Source organism: Macrobrachium nipponense, chromosome 37, assembly GCF_015104395.2.
Source record: "Macrobrachium nipponense isolate FS-2020 chromosome 37, ASM1510439v2, whole genome shotgun sequence".
In the NCBI taxonomy this organism is placed as follows: Eukaryota; Metazoa; Arthropoda; class Malacostraca; order Decapoda; family Palaemonidae; genus Macrobrachium; species Macrobrachium nipponense.
The window spans coordinates 19,652,382-19,668,841 of record NC_061097.1 but is presented as its reverse complement, the minus strand read 5'-3'; the positions used below and the strand labels follow the sequence as shown (position 1 = coordinate 19,668,841).

The following is a 16,460-nucleotide window of genomic DNA, read 5'->3' as shown; positions in this document are numbered from 1 at the left end:
AGACTCCTACAATAGTAGTTCGAGGTAAGTAGTATACGGTGTTCGGAACAAATCACAAATTCTTAGTAATTTGTATTTTTCCTAGCTATACTTACCCCGAACTACTGTTTTTAAGCCCTCCCTTCCTTCCCTGTGTATCTGAAGATAGAGCATAGAGGCATGGAAAGGACTGGAGACCAGGTCAGAGTCGTGATCTTCGACCCCTGGGGTACGAACCTGGCTGCGGGTCGGGGAGGGAATAACCAATTTTTTCTGGTCGGTACCGGATTGACATCCAGGATTTTCTTATGATAGTAGTTCGGGATAAGTATAGCTAGGAAAAATACAAATTACTAAGAATTTGTGATTTCTTACTTATGAAAAACATTCTGTAGTTACAAAAAGGCATCACAGTACATGACATTTTCTTAAAAAAAAAAATCCACCTATGAACTATGACATAGTTCAACGAGACATGAGTTTTAAGAATTTAAGTAATTGGGGTTTAGTAAATTTTCAGCTTGGCAGCTGGCCCCAAGGGCTTGCACTGCATAATATTTATCTATGAAGGGTCGGGCTTCACTGAAAAGTCTTTGAGGGCCGCAGGTTGCACTGGCCTTATATAGGGCGATAATAAAACGATATCTTCTTTGCTTGTGTGTAAATGAGGAATGAGCGTAGTAGAATGTACCAAATACAAAACATATAGGATCAAATCATAGCAAACGTGAGCATCGAAGCTCAATACATAATAGAGAATCTTATCCTACATACATGAGGTAGAATTTACAGGATCGAAGCCTGTGTGTCGGACTTGATACTAATTACAATAATAAGTGGCTATTCTTGTACCATTTTAGCATGATGCAATGTGAGTGCAATAGCTCTGAACTGAACGTGTCTACCGATGAAGTCATATACCAACATGTCTTGTCATTGCTTTAATTCGTACAGGACTATATGGGTGCGTGATTTCCTTAGGTAATCAGATTATACCAATGTTTTGAGTTGGTGTTGTTTACTTTAAATTTTGTAGTACTATATCCTGTAATGAATCTAAATATATATGCACTTTCTTCATAGGAAGTGATGAGCATTTATTTACTTGTTAGGGTAGGAAGTTATTTGATCTGTATTATTGCAGCTGTAAATTTTTGTTTAGTACAGTGGACCCCCAGTATTCGCGTTCTCAAGATTCGCGGATTAATCTTCGATTAACCATATCTACCCATTATGTGTGGGAAATTCATGTGTTCTATGAGAAATATCCCCAAATTACTGTGTTTTCATATCAGTTTCATGATGAAATGCACTTTTTGTGATAAAACCTAGTTAAAAAGCCAGGTATAAGACTTTTTAGTGGGTTTTTCTCGAGTTTGAATGAACAAAAAGGGCAGTTTTAAGCATTTTTATAGGGGTTCTAAGTATTCATTGGGGGTGGGGTTTGTTTGGTATGCATCCCCTGCAAAAACGGGGGTCGACTGTACTGTATATCTATAGTGTCTTATACATTATAATTTATAATGGTAATAATGCGATTAAAAAAATTGATTGATTGATTTTTTTAACTTTGTGCCCTCCATATGACAGAAAACTTTTGTGCCCTCCGTATGGCAAAAGAACCTCACATGATCGCCAGGCCTGCATGCAAATTAAAGTGTCTTGTTATTTCACAGGTGTGAGCATTCATTTTCCAGATGGCAACAAAAACAGTGAGGTGAGGAAGAGCAATCTGGTATCCATAAATGGCCGGGGTGATGATTTGTCAGGCTTGGAAGAAGCCAGGGCATGTATAAGAAATTTAACACCTCTAGTGTTCACTTTCTCTCTCTCTGCTAGTGCTCAATTCATCAACATATCAGATCCCAGTTTGCTCATACAACAACTGCAAAATACATATAATGTGCAAGTAAGTATCTTGATGGCATGTGCATCTTTTTTTTTTTTTTTTTTTTTTTGCTCATTAAAGTCTTAATCCTTCAAGCTACTCCTTCAAGAGTAGAGATGTCATCCACATCATCCACTGGGCTGATATATGGTAATGCATCTTCAGTAGGTAGTGAGCATAATTTCTGTGATGCAACTTTTTATCTATATTATAGTACTAGTCTTTCATCATCTTATTTCCATTATACACTGCTTGGCATCATTGGTAGGTGTTTTCAATTAAATAGTATTTTTCTTATTTTAACAAGTTAATTGGAGATAATATATGTATTGGCAAATTTCAATAGTACAATGCCGAAAAAATTTCATTGGATTGTTACAGTAATTTCAGGAAAATGGAAATATGAGACTTAAGCAATGACAATTTAGAAGTTTCTAGTTGCAATACGGTGGAGATATGTAACCAGACTTTCAACACGTGTACTCTGATTACATTTACGTAGGAAGTGTTTTGATGAGGTAATCTTTGGTATTTATGATAGTTACCTAATGTCCAGAAGTTAGTTTGTAGCTTGAAGGAAAGGACTTAACCTGCCTAGTTCATGAAAATCTTCTTTAATCATTGTGAAAGTAATTGCTGTATGTTTTTCAAACTTGCTAATTTTGATATAATGTTTTGGATTGAATTGCAAGGATCTGTATGAGATTTTTATTTGTGAATTAATCTCTATTTTCAAATCCTTGCCTCTCAAGAATTAGTGTCTGTTTATTGAAAGACATCACTATCAAAATTACAAGCCTCTGAGTGCCAGATATTTGAATATGTTGCAGGTTGATCTGAAAGTAACAGATGATCTTACTCCCATGATTGTGGGGTCAGTGAGGGGAGACGAGTTGGATGCGGTTCGTGTAAAGGAAGCCACCCTTTGTATTTTACAAGCATATTGTGATACATTAGCTGTAAGTTTAGAATGTTTTGCATCATTCATTGATATATGTACCTCACTCAAGTATCGTGTTTCTTATGCTGATGTGGATTGTGTAATTATATAAACTTTATATTGTGGTTCCTGATGTGGTTGCATTTCATCATTACCAGTAAGGAAAAATATTTTAGATTAATATTGCATTAAACGGGAAAATTACCTTAACCCACAGTCCAAGAACGTGAATTAAACACTTGAAAACTTGATTGTAAGCACAACCTGTGTCTGCTCCAGGCAAAAACTTGAATGTGAGCACAACCTGTGTCTAGTCCAGGCAAAGTTGCATGCAATTTTTCATAACCTTATACCCTTCATTTGATATAATGCAATATTCTTAAAGTATTAAAGTGTAATCTCCGTTACAATTATTCATATCAAAGCCAGATCTCATTTGTTCATAGGAATATTCACAGCAAATGCAGTTCTTAACCATGATTGCTTAACATTGACTGACTTGATAAGTTACGCACCCTTCCAAGCCCCCCAAAAATACTTTCAACTTCGGCTGCATTTTTAAACAGTAGAGCATGGATGAAGGAAGTTCCCCCAAATTTCCAGAGATAGTAAATGTATTATTCAATTAGCATACAAGCAGGAGTTACATAAGTAGTAGTAGTTGTTTTTGGCCTAGAATTCATCTCTTATTTAATCTCTTACAAGATGCCATGTCCTTGGACTTATAATACACTAAGTCAAGAGGTTTGATGCTGTTTGTATCTAAACTTTTGAAGTTTTACTTTTTTTTTCCAGAAACAAATGCCTGTTCAGATGAGCTTGGAGATTTCTCCACAACATCATAATTTTGTTTTAGGACGTAATAATGAAACTTTGAAACGTATTATGCAGCGCACAGCTACAAAGTGAGTATATTAATAATTTTTCCTATAAACTGCCATTCAAATTTACCATGATTGACTCGATTGTTAATATACTGTGGTTTCCTAGTTTTCTCCACATTTAATAGACCACGCCTTGAGTAGTATTATTGGATTTTGGGTTCTACTATGAAATAATTGAAGAAGTTAACATAGTATTTTTTTTCTTTGGTAGTGTCGTTCTCACTACTACCAGATTATGGAATTTTCAAATGGTATTCTCCCTTGTACTTTTCATCCTTTGCCATGAGTCTATCTTTTCACTTTAACCCTTTTAATATTGCAATGTGTATATATATGTATAGCATGTATATTTTACGCATGTGCCAAGTAGTATGCACATTTACGAACCACGGTTATGTAATATATATGTGCATGCATACATTATATACGTATGTATGTCACTTGTATGTATTTATATAATTCTTCCTGCATTCCTTCCCTTAAGAAGGTCATTCCTCCTTACCCCCCAAGAGAAGGGGGTATTGCCATCAGGCATTACTGAAGGTTCTTTGCAGCATCCCTCATGTTATACCTTTCAGACCTTTTTACTAGCCTTTTCAGTTTCAGTGCCAAATGACCTTGTAGGTCCCAGTGCTTGGCTTTTGGACTAAACTCTGTATTACATTCCATTCAGTCATTCCACTTGAACACTTGGTCTCTTAAGCCCATAAGCCTGTAGAACTCATGTAAATCATAACCAAACACTAACTTGTCTCTCTGACCTCCTTTCGCCCCATTTTCCTCATCCACTGATGCATTTCTCAGTTTATAAGTGTATCTCAGTGGTGAGATGGGTACATTCGGGCTATCACTCTATATTCCTCACAATGTTAATAATTGTCATCCTTTTTATGCCCAGATTGACAGCAGAAGCACACTGATATTGAGGCAACCAAAAAAATGAAATCTATACTATGAAAGGGGAACAGATAAATCAAATTTTTTTTGGAGGGTAGTGTCAATCGTGAGCTCATAAGATCGATGTAACGTAATGCTGTTTGTTCATACACGAAACAAACCTTCGGTCTTAACATTAGGATTTACTAGCGCCAAGCTGGAAACCGGTAGAATTAAAATTACACTTGTGAGATCCAGGGACTAATGGCATCTATACCAGGTCACGGGGCATGTATACCCAGAATGCCCACGGCTACCTGTGACCCATCAGTTATTTTCCTACCGCCTTTAAGATAAGACGTGTTACTGTCTATCTCATTTAAAGCCGGTTTTTCAGTTTGCCCGTTCTTTATCCATTTTTCATTCCTTTTCTTTCTCCAAGTGTGATCAGTGTGTGGTAAGAGTGTATACGTGGTATGATGGAGAATTTTGCCTCAACATCGGGATCGTCTACCGCTTCGAAGAGGAGACAAAGGAAATGCCCAGGAGTCAATGGCTTTCCATGTTCTAGGTTCCTAACTTCGGTGTCGACGATCCTCATCCACGTGTAGTAGGTGCAGGGAAAACGTATGTACGGTTACTAATCCGTGTTCTGTTTGTCGCGGTTGGTCAGTGGAACAGTGGAAGAAGTTCTATGGGAAAAGCCAATACAAAAGAAAGGGGGTGACGCCATCTTTGGATGACCAAACCTTACTGGCTTCTTTTGTATCGGTAATAAACCAGGCTGCTCCATATGTTTCTCCACCTGCTTTTGAATTGTCTCATACCCCTTCGGTTTCTCCTAGCGGTTCTGTATCGGAAACGTCAGGAGGGGCCTTGGGTAATTTTATGAATAATTTGCACTCTCCTTTGTTCCCAGCAAGTAGAGGGGGAGATCCGCCATCTTTGTTCCAGGCTCCTGCTACTCAAGTGCATAGGTTAGATGGTACGTGGTCAGCGCTAGGCCTACCAGGCGTACCAACCTTGGATGGTCTGCTTGCGCATTATATGACGTCACGGTTCCAGCAGGGTCCGGCAGCGCTGAATGTTCCTCATCCCCCGGGCTTGCAATTTATGGGAATTAATGCCGCGGCTTCACCATCCCACTCAGTATTTACAGCGATGCAGAACGTGGGAGGTAGTTTGGCAGCAAACGTGCGGTTGCCACAGAAACCTCTCGGTCTCTCCCTACGAGAGGGATGACGTCACAACATACGTCACACTCTTGAGATGGCAGGCGTGATGACGTCACAGACCGATTCTCGGCCTTTTTCGCTGCACCCAGACGCTAATACGCCTTCTGACCCGTCAATGCAAACTGTAATGCAGAAATTACAGGATATAGAGGAGAGAATGAATAAGAGACAAAAAGAAAAAGTGTGATTCGCCTTCTTCGTCTTCTTCCTCTAGTTCGGCGTCATCGCTAAGTCCGATAACGTCACGGCGAGCGCCAGTCAAGCGTTGGAGGAGGATTCGGGAGTTCCTAGCGGATCCTCGGGCCAAGAGGAGAAGAATCAATTCTTCCTCTTCTTCGGACCAAGACTGTCATTTCCAAGTCAGCAAGAAGGTCGGAAAATCAGTGGCTATTAAGCACAAGGTTGGCAGACGAAGCCGTTCGCAAGAGTCCGAACAAGCGAGAGAGGTGACGGCCGGCGAGCTAGCGGCCGAGGCGGAGTTGCCAGTTCGGATCGCAAAAACTGCGATACCTCTGGTAAAATAGACGTTGGCGGCGAAAGGTGCAGCAGAGGATGGAATGCAGGTCCCAGTTTCGCCCGTAAGGCCGTTCAAAATACGTACGAAGGACGATAAGGCTCCTATTAAAAGTACGAAAAATAGAGAGTTGGCAACCTCGGCGGATACGTTCGTGGAAGGCAGTGTCCGTCTGGATAGAAGGCCGAGGCCGGGCTCGCCGACGCTCGAAAACGATGCCAATGCTAATAGAGACGAACTTACCTCTGTCTTAAGGGAGCCTTCATCTTGGAGATCTAGACGAGATTCTCGCTCTAGATCCGTGAGCAGAGAAAGAGTGAGACGTTCTCGTTCCCCTGCTGACTATCTGGGATCGAGCCAACAGCGGCCAGCAAAGATCAAAGAGACCGCGGCCGTGGAATTCCGGGCCGTCTGTCAGAAGATAGAGGCGAGACAACATCCCTCGTGACGGAGAGTGGTACACTAGAGCCGGAGGAAGGAGAAAACCAAGAGTTTCTGGCCTCGTATGCAGAGGTTATTGATTTGATTCGTCAATTCAATAGCCTTTCGGAGAAGACAGAAACACCGGCCAGTATGCTTCCTCCTGAAATTGACATGGCGTTTGGACTAAAGAGGGATACCAAGGTGTCGTATGAATTGCCTTGTTCGAGTCGTGCGGAATCGGTCTTGCAACACGTAAACGCAAAGATTGCAGGAAGGGATAATTCCTTAAGATCTAATAGATCATTTAAATTTATTCCCCCTCCAATGATAAAGCAAAGGAAATATTATACGACACCGAAGGTCCCTTTGCTGTCTAGACAAATGAACCCTAATGTTGTAAGGTTAAGGCCTGGATTAACCTTGGATCAGGTTAAAATGGAGTGCCCTTCGATGACGTACCAAGAGGCTGCTACGTTAGAAGCAACAGCTTCTTCTGTCTTTCAGGCTGCGTCCTGGTTAGACCTTTGGTCAACAGCAGTGGCGAAAATTGCATCCTCGGAAGCAACAAGGAAAGTAGTGGATGAACCATTGTTCATTAGATTACTACAGTCAGGGTCCAAGGCGATTGCGTACCTGACAAACGTAAGTGCCAATGTTTGGGCAAATATCCTGCTAATGAGGAGAGATGCAGCATTGGCTAGACTAAGCCGCAATGTGGATTTGGATTCCCTGTTAGCAATGAGGAATGGGGATATCTTGGAATCGCAACTACTATTGCCAGAGGTCATACTGGAAGATGCGATAGATAGAAGAAGGATGGACACTAACGATAGGTTGGTGCAACAGGCAGTTAGGAAAACGTCTAACAGTCAAACTACTCCTTTGGAGGGAAGACAACAGCAGATGTCTCGAAAGAAGACAGTGAGACATAGCATCCCTAATAGAGTCACAAGACCCTCTTCCCCAAAGAGGATAACTCATCGGCCCTTTCACAATAGAAACAACAGAGGAAGGGGCAATAGGGGAAGAGGGAGAGGCTCAAGAAGATATAATGGGCGCCTCCCATCACTCGGCCACACCAGTGGGGGGTTGCCTGGCAAATCACTGGAAGGTGTGGCAGGAACTAGGGGCAGAGCAGTGGGTGGTGGATGTTCTCAGGATCGGGTATTTGATTCCGTTCGAGGTAACCCCGCCCCTGACAGATCAACCATTACCCCACGTCACTTATGCCCACAAATCTCGGAAGGCCACTATTCTGCAGGAGGAAGTGAAGAAGATGATGGAAAAAGGAGCTGTGCAACAAGTATGCAGTCCGACAAAAGGCTTCTACAGCAGGATTTTCCTGGTACCCAAAGCCAACGGGGAGTGGAGGACAGTAATAGACCTGTCAACGCTGAATCTGTTTATAAGGAAAACCAGTTTCAAGATGGAAACTCCGAAAACGGTTCTACAAGCAGTCAGAATCGGAGACTTTATGCTGACAGTCGATCTAAAGGACGCATACTTTCAGTCTTCAAGGAAATTTCTCCGCTTCAGTCTTGCAGGGAAAGCTTTCGAATTCAAGGTCCTGTGCTTCGGATTGACAACGTCTCCTCAAGTTTTTACAAGAGTGTTCACCCTCGTGTCGGCGTGGGCGCATGCTCAGGGGATCAGGCTAATAAGATATCTGGACGATTGGCTGGTGATTTAGCAAAGTCCAGGGAGAATTACTCAGGGACAGGGCGGCCCTCCTGCAGCTTTGTCACAGCCTAGGTATTGTGGTGAATCAGCAGAAGTCGCAGCTGGATCCAAGTCAATGTTTGGAATATCTGGGAATGGTGATAGACACAACACAAGCCAAAGTATTCCCGACAGACCAAAGAGTAGAGAAATGCAAACAAGTGGTGAATGCCTTTCTGGGAAAGCAGACACAGCCAGCAAGACAGTGGCAGGTGGTGCTGGGAATCCTAACCTCCCTGGAGAAGCTAGTACCACAAGGAAGGCTACACCTTCGGTCCCTACAATGGAGGATGAAGGAGTTTTGGTCACCAACAGTAGATCACCCGTACGAGCAAATTCCCTTGTCGGCAGAAGTGAGGAAAGACTTGCTGTGGTGGGTGGACGACGACAATCTGACAGTGGGTGTCCCCCTTCAACAATCCTCCCCAGACCTCTTGCTGTTCTCGGATGCGTCACTAGAAGGCTGGGGAGCCCATATGGAGGAGTTGATGGTGTCAGCAAAATGGAGTTGCAAGGACAGAGAACTCCATATAAACATGCTGGAGTTGAAAGCAGCTTTCCTGGCTCTACAAGAATTCAGGGAGAGAGTAAAGGGACACTCAGTGGTATTGATGTCAGACAACACCACAGTAGTAGCTTATATAAACAAGCAAGGAGGCCTAGTTTCTCGGCAGTTACATGTGATGACAGTTCAACTTCACCAGTGGGCTATAGAGAACCTGGTAGACATCAAGGCCAGGTATATTCCGGGAAAAAGAACATAGTGGCCGACAAGTTGAGCCGCAGGGATCAGACTCTGGGAACGGAGTGGTCCCTACACCAACAGGTAGTGGACAGGATGCTCATGTTGTGGGAAGGACCGATCATAGACCTATTCGCAACCAGGTACAACAAAAAGTTGGAAGTGTATTGTTCAGTAGTCCCGGACGCAGAGGCAGTAGCAGAAGATGCGCTACAACACCCCTGGGACAATCTGGACGTGTACGCATTTCCTCCATTTTGTCTAATCCGTCAGGTTCTGAACAGGGTAATGCGGTCTCAGAACCTCAAGATGACCCTGGTAGCCCCGTTATGGCCGAAAGCAGAGTGGTTTCCAGACCTACTGGAACTCCTAGTAGATGTGCCAAGAGAGTTACCTCCATGGAGCAACCTTCTGTGTCAGCCTCACGTGGACTGGTAAGTCCCTATCGCTTCACGGGTGGAGACTGTCAAGTATCTCCTCCGAGAGTGAGGGTTTTCGCAGAAAGCAGCAACTCAGATGGCAGGTAATATCAGAAAATCATCTGCGACAGTATACCAAGGAAAGTGGTCAGCATACTGTGATTGGTGTCGTAGAGGGAACGTGTCTCCACTCGGTACCACTATTCAGCAGTTAGCAGCTGTATATTTGAATAATAACCTATGTATAAAGCTATTAACAAAGTGATAGCTCACTCGTCCTAATGTCTCATTATAGTAATTACCAGTATCTATAGTTGTATTGTTAGTGATTCACTTTAATTAATTAATGTTTTTTACCATTATTACTGTTGTTTTATTAACAGACAATAGTTGAGGCAGTAGTTAACTATTGACACATTTATCGACACTTGAGGGATTAGCCTACCCCACTTTTGGGGGAGATTTTTCAAGTTTGAAAGGTTGCTTTATATGTCGGCATATACTGTATAAAAACTAACTCAAAATATTTTTGGGAGCTGGCAGATCAACCAGGTATATTACAATACAAAACAACTGTTTTGTCTGTTGAGGTTCAGAAAGTCAGATATTTAGTTCAGCATCAAACTCAGCATTGACAAGCTGAACGCAGTTCACAGTCAATGATTCAAAGGTGTTTTGACAATGCCAAGTGCATGTTCTACATAAATAGCCTATCCATGTATTAAACTTCAAGCCAGGAAAGATGAAAGCCTAGTGCACCTTGATCTCGAGTTGTAGGCGGTATAACTTATTGAGCTATTTTTCTGGGAATGAGCTGTCTGTCACAAGCAAAAGTGTTGTTTGAGGACATTCAAAGACCACTAATCTGCATATATATGTGTTTGCACAGAGTATTAATGGTGAACACTAGACAGAAACATATGTTAGTTGATATTGTAAATTGTTATGATTTCTGTAATTAAGTAACCATGGTCAGTATCTTTGCAAGGGTACTAGTAAAATAACATAATACTGCAACCCATTTAATGCTCACAACGTATATTTACTTGCTCATGCATAAAGCTTACATTTAGCTAAAAAGAAATAACAACATATAGTACATAGTCTCAAGAATTTAGAATGTTCTGTTAATTCATTTGATATTGTTGATTATCTATTACTCTTTCTACAGAATCACATTCCCTGATACAAGTGACATGAATGTGCATCCCCTGAGGAAGTCTACAGTTGTAATTAGTGGTGCGATAGACAATGTATATTTAGCTCGACAAAATATCCTTGTAAGTACTGTACACAGTGTTTGATATCTTCAGTCATATTTTATGTGTGAATAAAGATATTGTTTAGACTTAACTGATAGTTTTATGTTCTTCTTCTTAGTAGAAATTAATAAATGAACTCTGTCCCATTTTGCTGAAATGTCTTCTCATTTACAGTTATTATAAAGGATCAGTTTATCCAGACCTCTGAGCCTAATAAAGGCTTTTCTCGGGATGGTTTTTCTTAAATTGATAATTTTATACATGTTTATATGTGTGGGTAATGGTTAGTGATATCGTCTGCAAACAATAGTTCTGATGTCCTGAAAAAATAGAAAGACTTTGTATGTGAAGAGCAGTTCCTTTGGTCTTGGTAATGTATTAAGAAGTTAGTTTGCATATCTTTTAGTTGCCCTTTCTTGTGTATCTTTTAGTTGCCTTTTTTCACTATACACCCCAGGTAAATTCCTTAACCTAACCTAACCTGAAATTATTCTTATAAGGAGTTTTTTTTTATCCTGTGTGACCCTCTGTGGCATCTTTTTCACCCCAACTGCATTGCCTTCATTCAAGAATTAAACCTTTGGCCATTAATAATACAAAGTACATAGTACTGTACTCTCATATAATGTACTGTACAGTGTGTAAGGTTGTGGGATAATTTTTTTAGTGCAGATCTCTGAATGTATAATTTTTTTCCTTCCCCCACATGTCCCTGTTGCACATTCGCAATGAAAATTAATGTTTGGGAGTATGATAAAGTGGGCTAGGGAAATCGGAAAGACACGTGAAAAGACTGCGTACCTATGTTGACAAGCACAGCACACTAGAATCTTCAGCAGTCAAGGAAATAATGATTAAAATAATTTAATTTGGAACTAAGGATAACATGAAACCTATGATAAGAGAAGTTATTGTTAACTGTCATTATCGGACTACATTGGGTACCTTTTTGACAGTTTTAAACCTTTTTTTTTATTTTAGTAAATTATAGCGCATTTTAATAAATTTTTTTTCTATTTCACCAGGGTGCCTTGCCTCTTGTTCTTATGTTTGAACTTATGCCTGAACAAGAAGTGGATGTAGGTGATATACCTAGGATAATGCAGAATTATGATGTAAATATCACTATTAAGAATAAGAGATTGGACGGCCGAAGATTAGTTGTAATTAAGGGAGCTGAGAAAAATGCAGGTAAATCTTGATGAGAATTTTTTTTTTTTTTTTCCGGTATTGATGCATTACAATTGGTTTAAATATTAGTGAGAATTTGTTCCAATTCAGGATACTTAACCTCGAACCATCAGTGGAGATTTTCGGATGTTGATCTGGGTCTGACCAAAAAAAACTGGTTATACGCCACACCCAGGCCAGACCTATGCCCTTTGAGGTTGAAGACCACGCGATCTTACTGACCTGACTCCAGTCCTTTTCTGGTCGCAGGAGCGTTCACATGCTCCTGCTCGTCCGGTGTCCGGCCCGATTCCTTTGTTCCTTGTGTGTGTTTTGTGTACGTGTCTGTCGTATGTGTGATGTCGGCCTCGGAGCCTCAACGTCGGTGCCCCAGTCCTGAAGGCCAGGCCTGTGGGGCCTTTCTTTCGCCCCTTCTCATCAATTCTCAATCAGTGTGTAATTTGTGTAGTGGGGGGTGCTTGCTCGAAGGACAACACATGTATAGAATGCGCGTCTTGGCCTTGATTTGGCTTGTACTAAGAGAAAGAGGAAGCTTAAGTCCTCGTCTGCAAAGATTTCTGGGGATTCGAGGAGTAGGAGCAGCAACTGGGATGGGGGTGCCCCGTCGGTAACATCGGAGAGGAAGTCTCTCACTCTTCCCCAGGTTCTTTCTCCTACCCTCTCCAAGCGAGAGGGCCTAGGCGAGTCCGTTGCCAATGAGTCTTCCTCCCTATAGATTGTGTCCAAATCCTCCACAGTGCTGAGGGAGGACTGGATGCAGCTGCAGTTAGGGGACCCCATCCTGGGCCTCTCTGTTAGCATCGGTTCAGGCGAAGGGTCCGTCCCTCCCCGCTGCGGTGCTCCCTGCTACGGCTCTTCCCTCTACAGCTCTCCCAGCTGCGGCTCTCCCCGCTCTCGAGCGGAGCACGCCACTCTTGGCCGCGGCCGGGCTGGTGTACCCAGTTGCGGAGCCACCTGCTCTCTCGGCTCCAGCTCTTCCCTCGCCTGCCGTGGGGGATTTCTGGCCCCCATAATCCGGGCAGGTTCCCCCAGAAGGATGATGCCTCCGTCTTGGGGTTTCCCACCGTGAGGGCTGGAGGAGCCGGGTTCTGCCTTGGGAATGCCCCTCCGGAGTGGCCCTTCTTCAGTGGGGTGTCCCCGAGGCAGCCGAAACGTTCCCCTGGCTCTCCCTGCGATGGAAGCCGCCGGAGGAGAGGCAAGAGACAACGTGACTATTCCAAGGATGTGAGTTCCTCGAGGGAGAGATCCTCCTGTAGGAGAAGACACTCCTCCAAGAGGAGCTGCTGTCGTGGGAGAGGTAGGCGACGCCACTACTCCTTGTCCTCGAGCGGTTCTTCCCGCTCTTCTTGTTGTAGCCGGGATCGCAAAGGGGGTAGAGGAAGTGACAGGCACCAGTACGACTCCCGCTGGAGATGGTGGCGGCGTTCTCCATCGCCCCCTCCACCAAGGGAAGCTCCCGTTCCAGCAGTCTCCATGGTGGATCCTGCCTCGGTCTCATCAATGCTAGGGTCGGCTGCCAAGATTGAGCGGGCTCCCTTCTTCCGTGCTCCCACGCTCTCGTCTCCTTCCTGGACGGAACCTGGGGCCGCTACCTCCTTAGGGAGTGCGGAGTCCCTCCCCTGCTCTGGATCGAGCTCCTCCTCAGGGCAGTCTGGTCGAGCAGGACATCCCTCCTTGCAGGAGACCAGTTTCCAGCTGGGTTTAGGTGCCCCCTCCCTGGAGAGCCTCTCCAGGCTTCCCCCGAGCAAGGCCTAACGTCTCTCCTCCGTCATGAGACATTGAGGATGAGATCTTCGTCCAATAGGACCTCCAGAATGCCCTGGAGGAACTAGGCTTAGTGGACGAAAGTTCTTCTTTTCGGCGTGTCCTCTCCCACATTAGGGCCATGAACCAGCTAGAGGAGCTGGCCCCGACAAGGGAAGACAACAGGTCTTTGACTGTCGACATACTGTTTGGGGACCTGGAAGTACCCAAGCCCTCACTCGGCCTTCCTAGGGCCGCCAACACTAAGAAGGCCCTGTCGGCAGTTGAGAGGGTCGTAGCAGGGTCAAATAACTCCTCACGATCGCACACCTCGGCTAGGCTACTTCCGGCGGCCAAGCCTAGGCAGAGAATGGTTTTTGCCCTGGAAGGAGAACCCCTGATACCAAAGTCAGTGGAGGGTAACTTGTCTGCCCTGGCACCCGGACTCTCGGAAGGGAGGCTCGTGTTAGGGCTAGTCTCTTTTCTCCCACCAGGAGGCTACAGCCATGGAGGTCACAGCATGGACCTCTATACGTACATGTGGCATCGTGGTTAGGTCTGTGGTCCGGAGCAGTAGCCAGGTTCCCCATGCTCCATGACTTGAGGGGCGAGGCCTCTCTTACCCAGTATGAGGAACTGGTTCTGTTAGGGGGCAAGTCCCTGGTCTTCCTCACGACCCAGCTGGTCACGTCGTGGGCTAACTGGGTCTGGAGGAGAAGGGACTCTTGATAGCCAAGCTCCCTAGGAACATTCCAGAGAGAGAGAGCTCAAGACCCTTTTGGAACGCCCCAGTGGAGGAGGCGGCTCTATTTCCGGAGAAGCTGGTAGAGGAGTCCTTTGAGCGGTGGGGGAAGGCCAGCCGAGACACCATCGTATACAGGGCCTCTTCCCTGCATTAGTCAACTTCTAAAAGAACCCACGAGAGACTGAAGCCTCGGAAGCGGACTCTTAACCACCTCCTCCGCTGCCTCTGTGGAGTCGGCCCCTAAGGCCTTGGGAGACCAGGGAACTCAGCCCTCCCCAGGGCCCTCCCTTCTTCCCAGGCTTCGTTCAGGTCCAGACCCCCTGCTGCTTCCAGAAGGCCCCCTAACGTATCTTCCGCCACCAATGGGGGATTGCCTCTCAAGCTGTTGACAGAACTGGGAGGATCACGGAGCCGAGCCCTGGACAGTCCAGGTCCTCGGGGATGGCTACCGAATCCCCTTCCTAGACCGGAAGCCTCCCCTGACGGGGAAGCCAGACAGTCTCTTTTTAGCCCTGGAACCCCGGTCACAGGGAGTCCTAAGGCTAGAAGCTCAGGCACTGCTGGAGAAGGGAGCCCTCCAGCAGGTGGTAGACCACTCCCCCAGGTTCTTCAGTTGCCTCTTCCTGGTTGATAAGTATTCAGGGAGGTAGCGACCAGTCAATAGATTTTTTGGTCCTTAATACTTATGTCCTAAAGACTCCCTTCAAGATGGAAACTTGATGCTGGGTGCTGGTGGCTGTGAGAGAAGGGGATTTCATGATGTCCCTGGATCTCGAGGACGCCTACTTCCAGATCCCGGTACACCCATCCTGCAGGAAGTATCTGCGTATAAGGTGGGAGGGCCAGAGCTTGCAGTTCAAGTCACCCTGCTTTGGGCTGGCAACCGCCCCACAAGTTTTCATGAGGGTGTTCTCCCTGGTTTTCTTCTTGGGCCCACAAGAGAGGCATATGCCCTTTCAGGTACGTGGACAACTGGCTACTCCTTTCCTTTTCAAAGGAGTGCTTGGTAGAGCAGAGAGACGCCCTCCTGGCCTTTTGCAAGACCCTGGGGGGAGTCATGAACCGGGAGAAGTCCCAGCCAGACCCTTCCACCAGGATGGTGTACCTGGGGACGGAGTTGGATACGCAGAAGGGTCGAGCCTTCCCGTCAGAGGACAGACTAGCAAACCTCCAAAGGATTGCCCTCAACTACCTGACCCACTCCCTGAGACCAGCAAAGGAGTGGCAAAGGCTCTTAGGCACCTCACCTGGTCTCCCTGGAGAAACTAGTCCCCCACGGAAGACCTGAAAGCAGGATGGTCCCAGAAGGAGGAACCACCTCGGAAGCCGGTGCCCATCACATTGGCAGCAAGGAAGGCCCTCGGTTGGTGGTTGGAACCTGCGGAGATGCTTCTGTTCATGGACGCGTCGATGGAAGGGTGGGGGGTCGCACCTGAAGTCTCTCTCAGCAGGAGGGTTATGGTCAGAGGAAGAGAGAGCCTTCCACATCAACAGGCTGGAACTCTTGGCGGTGCAGAGAGCCCTGGAAGCATTCGAGGAGGCAGCAAGGGGACACACTGTGTCCGTGATATGTGACAACGCCACGGTGGTCGCCTATATCAAGAAGTAGGGGGGTCGGAGATCCCTGCAGATTTTCGGAGGAGATCTTGAGTAGGGCCAAAGCTCTTGGAACCTCCTTGTCGGCAAGGTTCATTCCAGGAAAGAAGAATGTAATCACAGATGGCCTCAGCAGACGGGGGACAGGTTGTGGGATCTGAATGGTCCCTACACCCCGAGGTAGCCAGAGAGCTGATAGGGAAGTGGGGGTCCCCATCCCTGGACCTGTTAGCTACAATGCTAAATGCGAAACTACCGATCTACTGCTCTCTGGTTGGATCCAGCCGTGTTCTGGGAGGATGCG

General features: G+C 45.2%; 1 protein-coding gene across 16 annotated transcripts in view; it reads left to right on the top strand.

Moving 5' to 3' along the window:
• LOC135209052 (protein bicaudal C homolog 1-B-like) overlaps positions 1–16,460 on the top strand; it is a 167,447-nt gene that overhangs the window by 118,246 nt on the left and 32,741 nt on the right. For all 16 annotated transcript variants that reach the window (XM_064241609.1, XM_064241614.1, XM_064241612.1 and 13 more), the window contains 5 exons: positions 1,656–1,888; positions 2,698–2,826; positions 3,603–3,712; positions 10,791–10,899; positions 11,907–12,072. In XM_064241609.1, the coding sequence (XP_064097679.1) occupies positions 1,656–1,888; positions 2,698–2,826; positions 3,603–3,712; positions 10,791–10,899; positions 11,907–12,072 (747 nt within the window). The remainder of the gene's footprint in view (positions 1–1,655; positions 1,889–2,697; positions 2,827–3,602; positions 3,713–10,790; positions 10,900–11,906; positions 12,073–16,460) is intronic.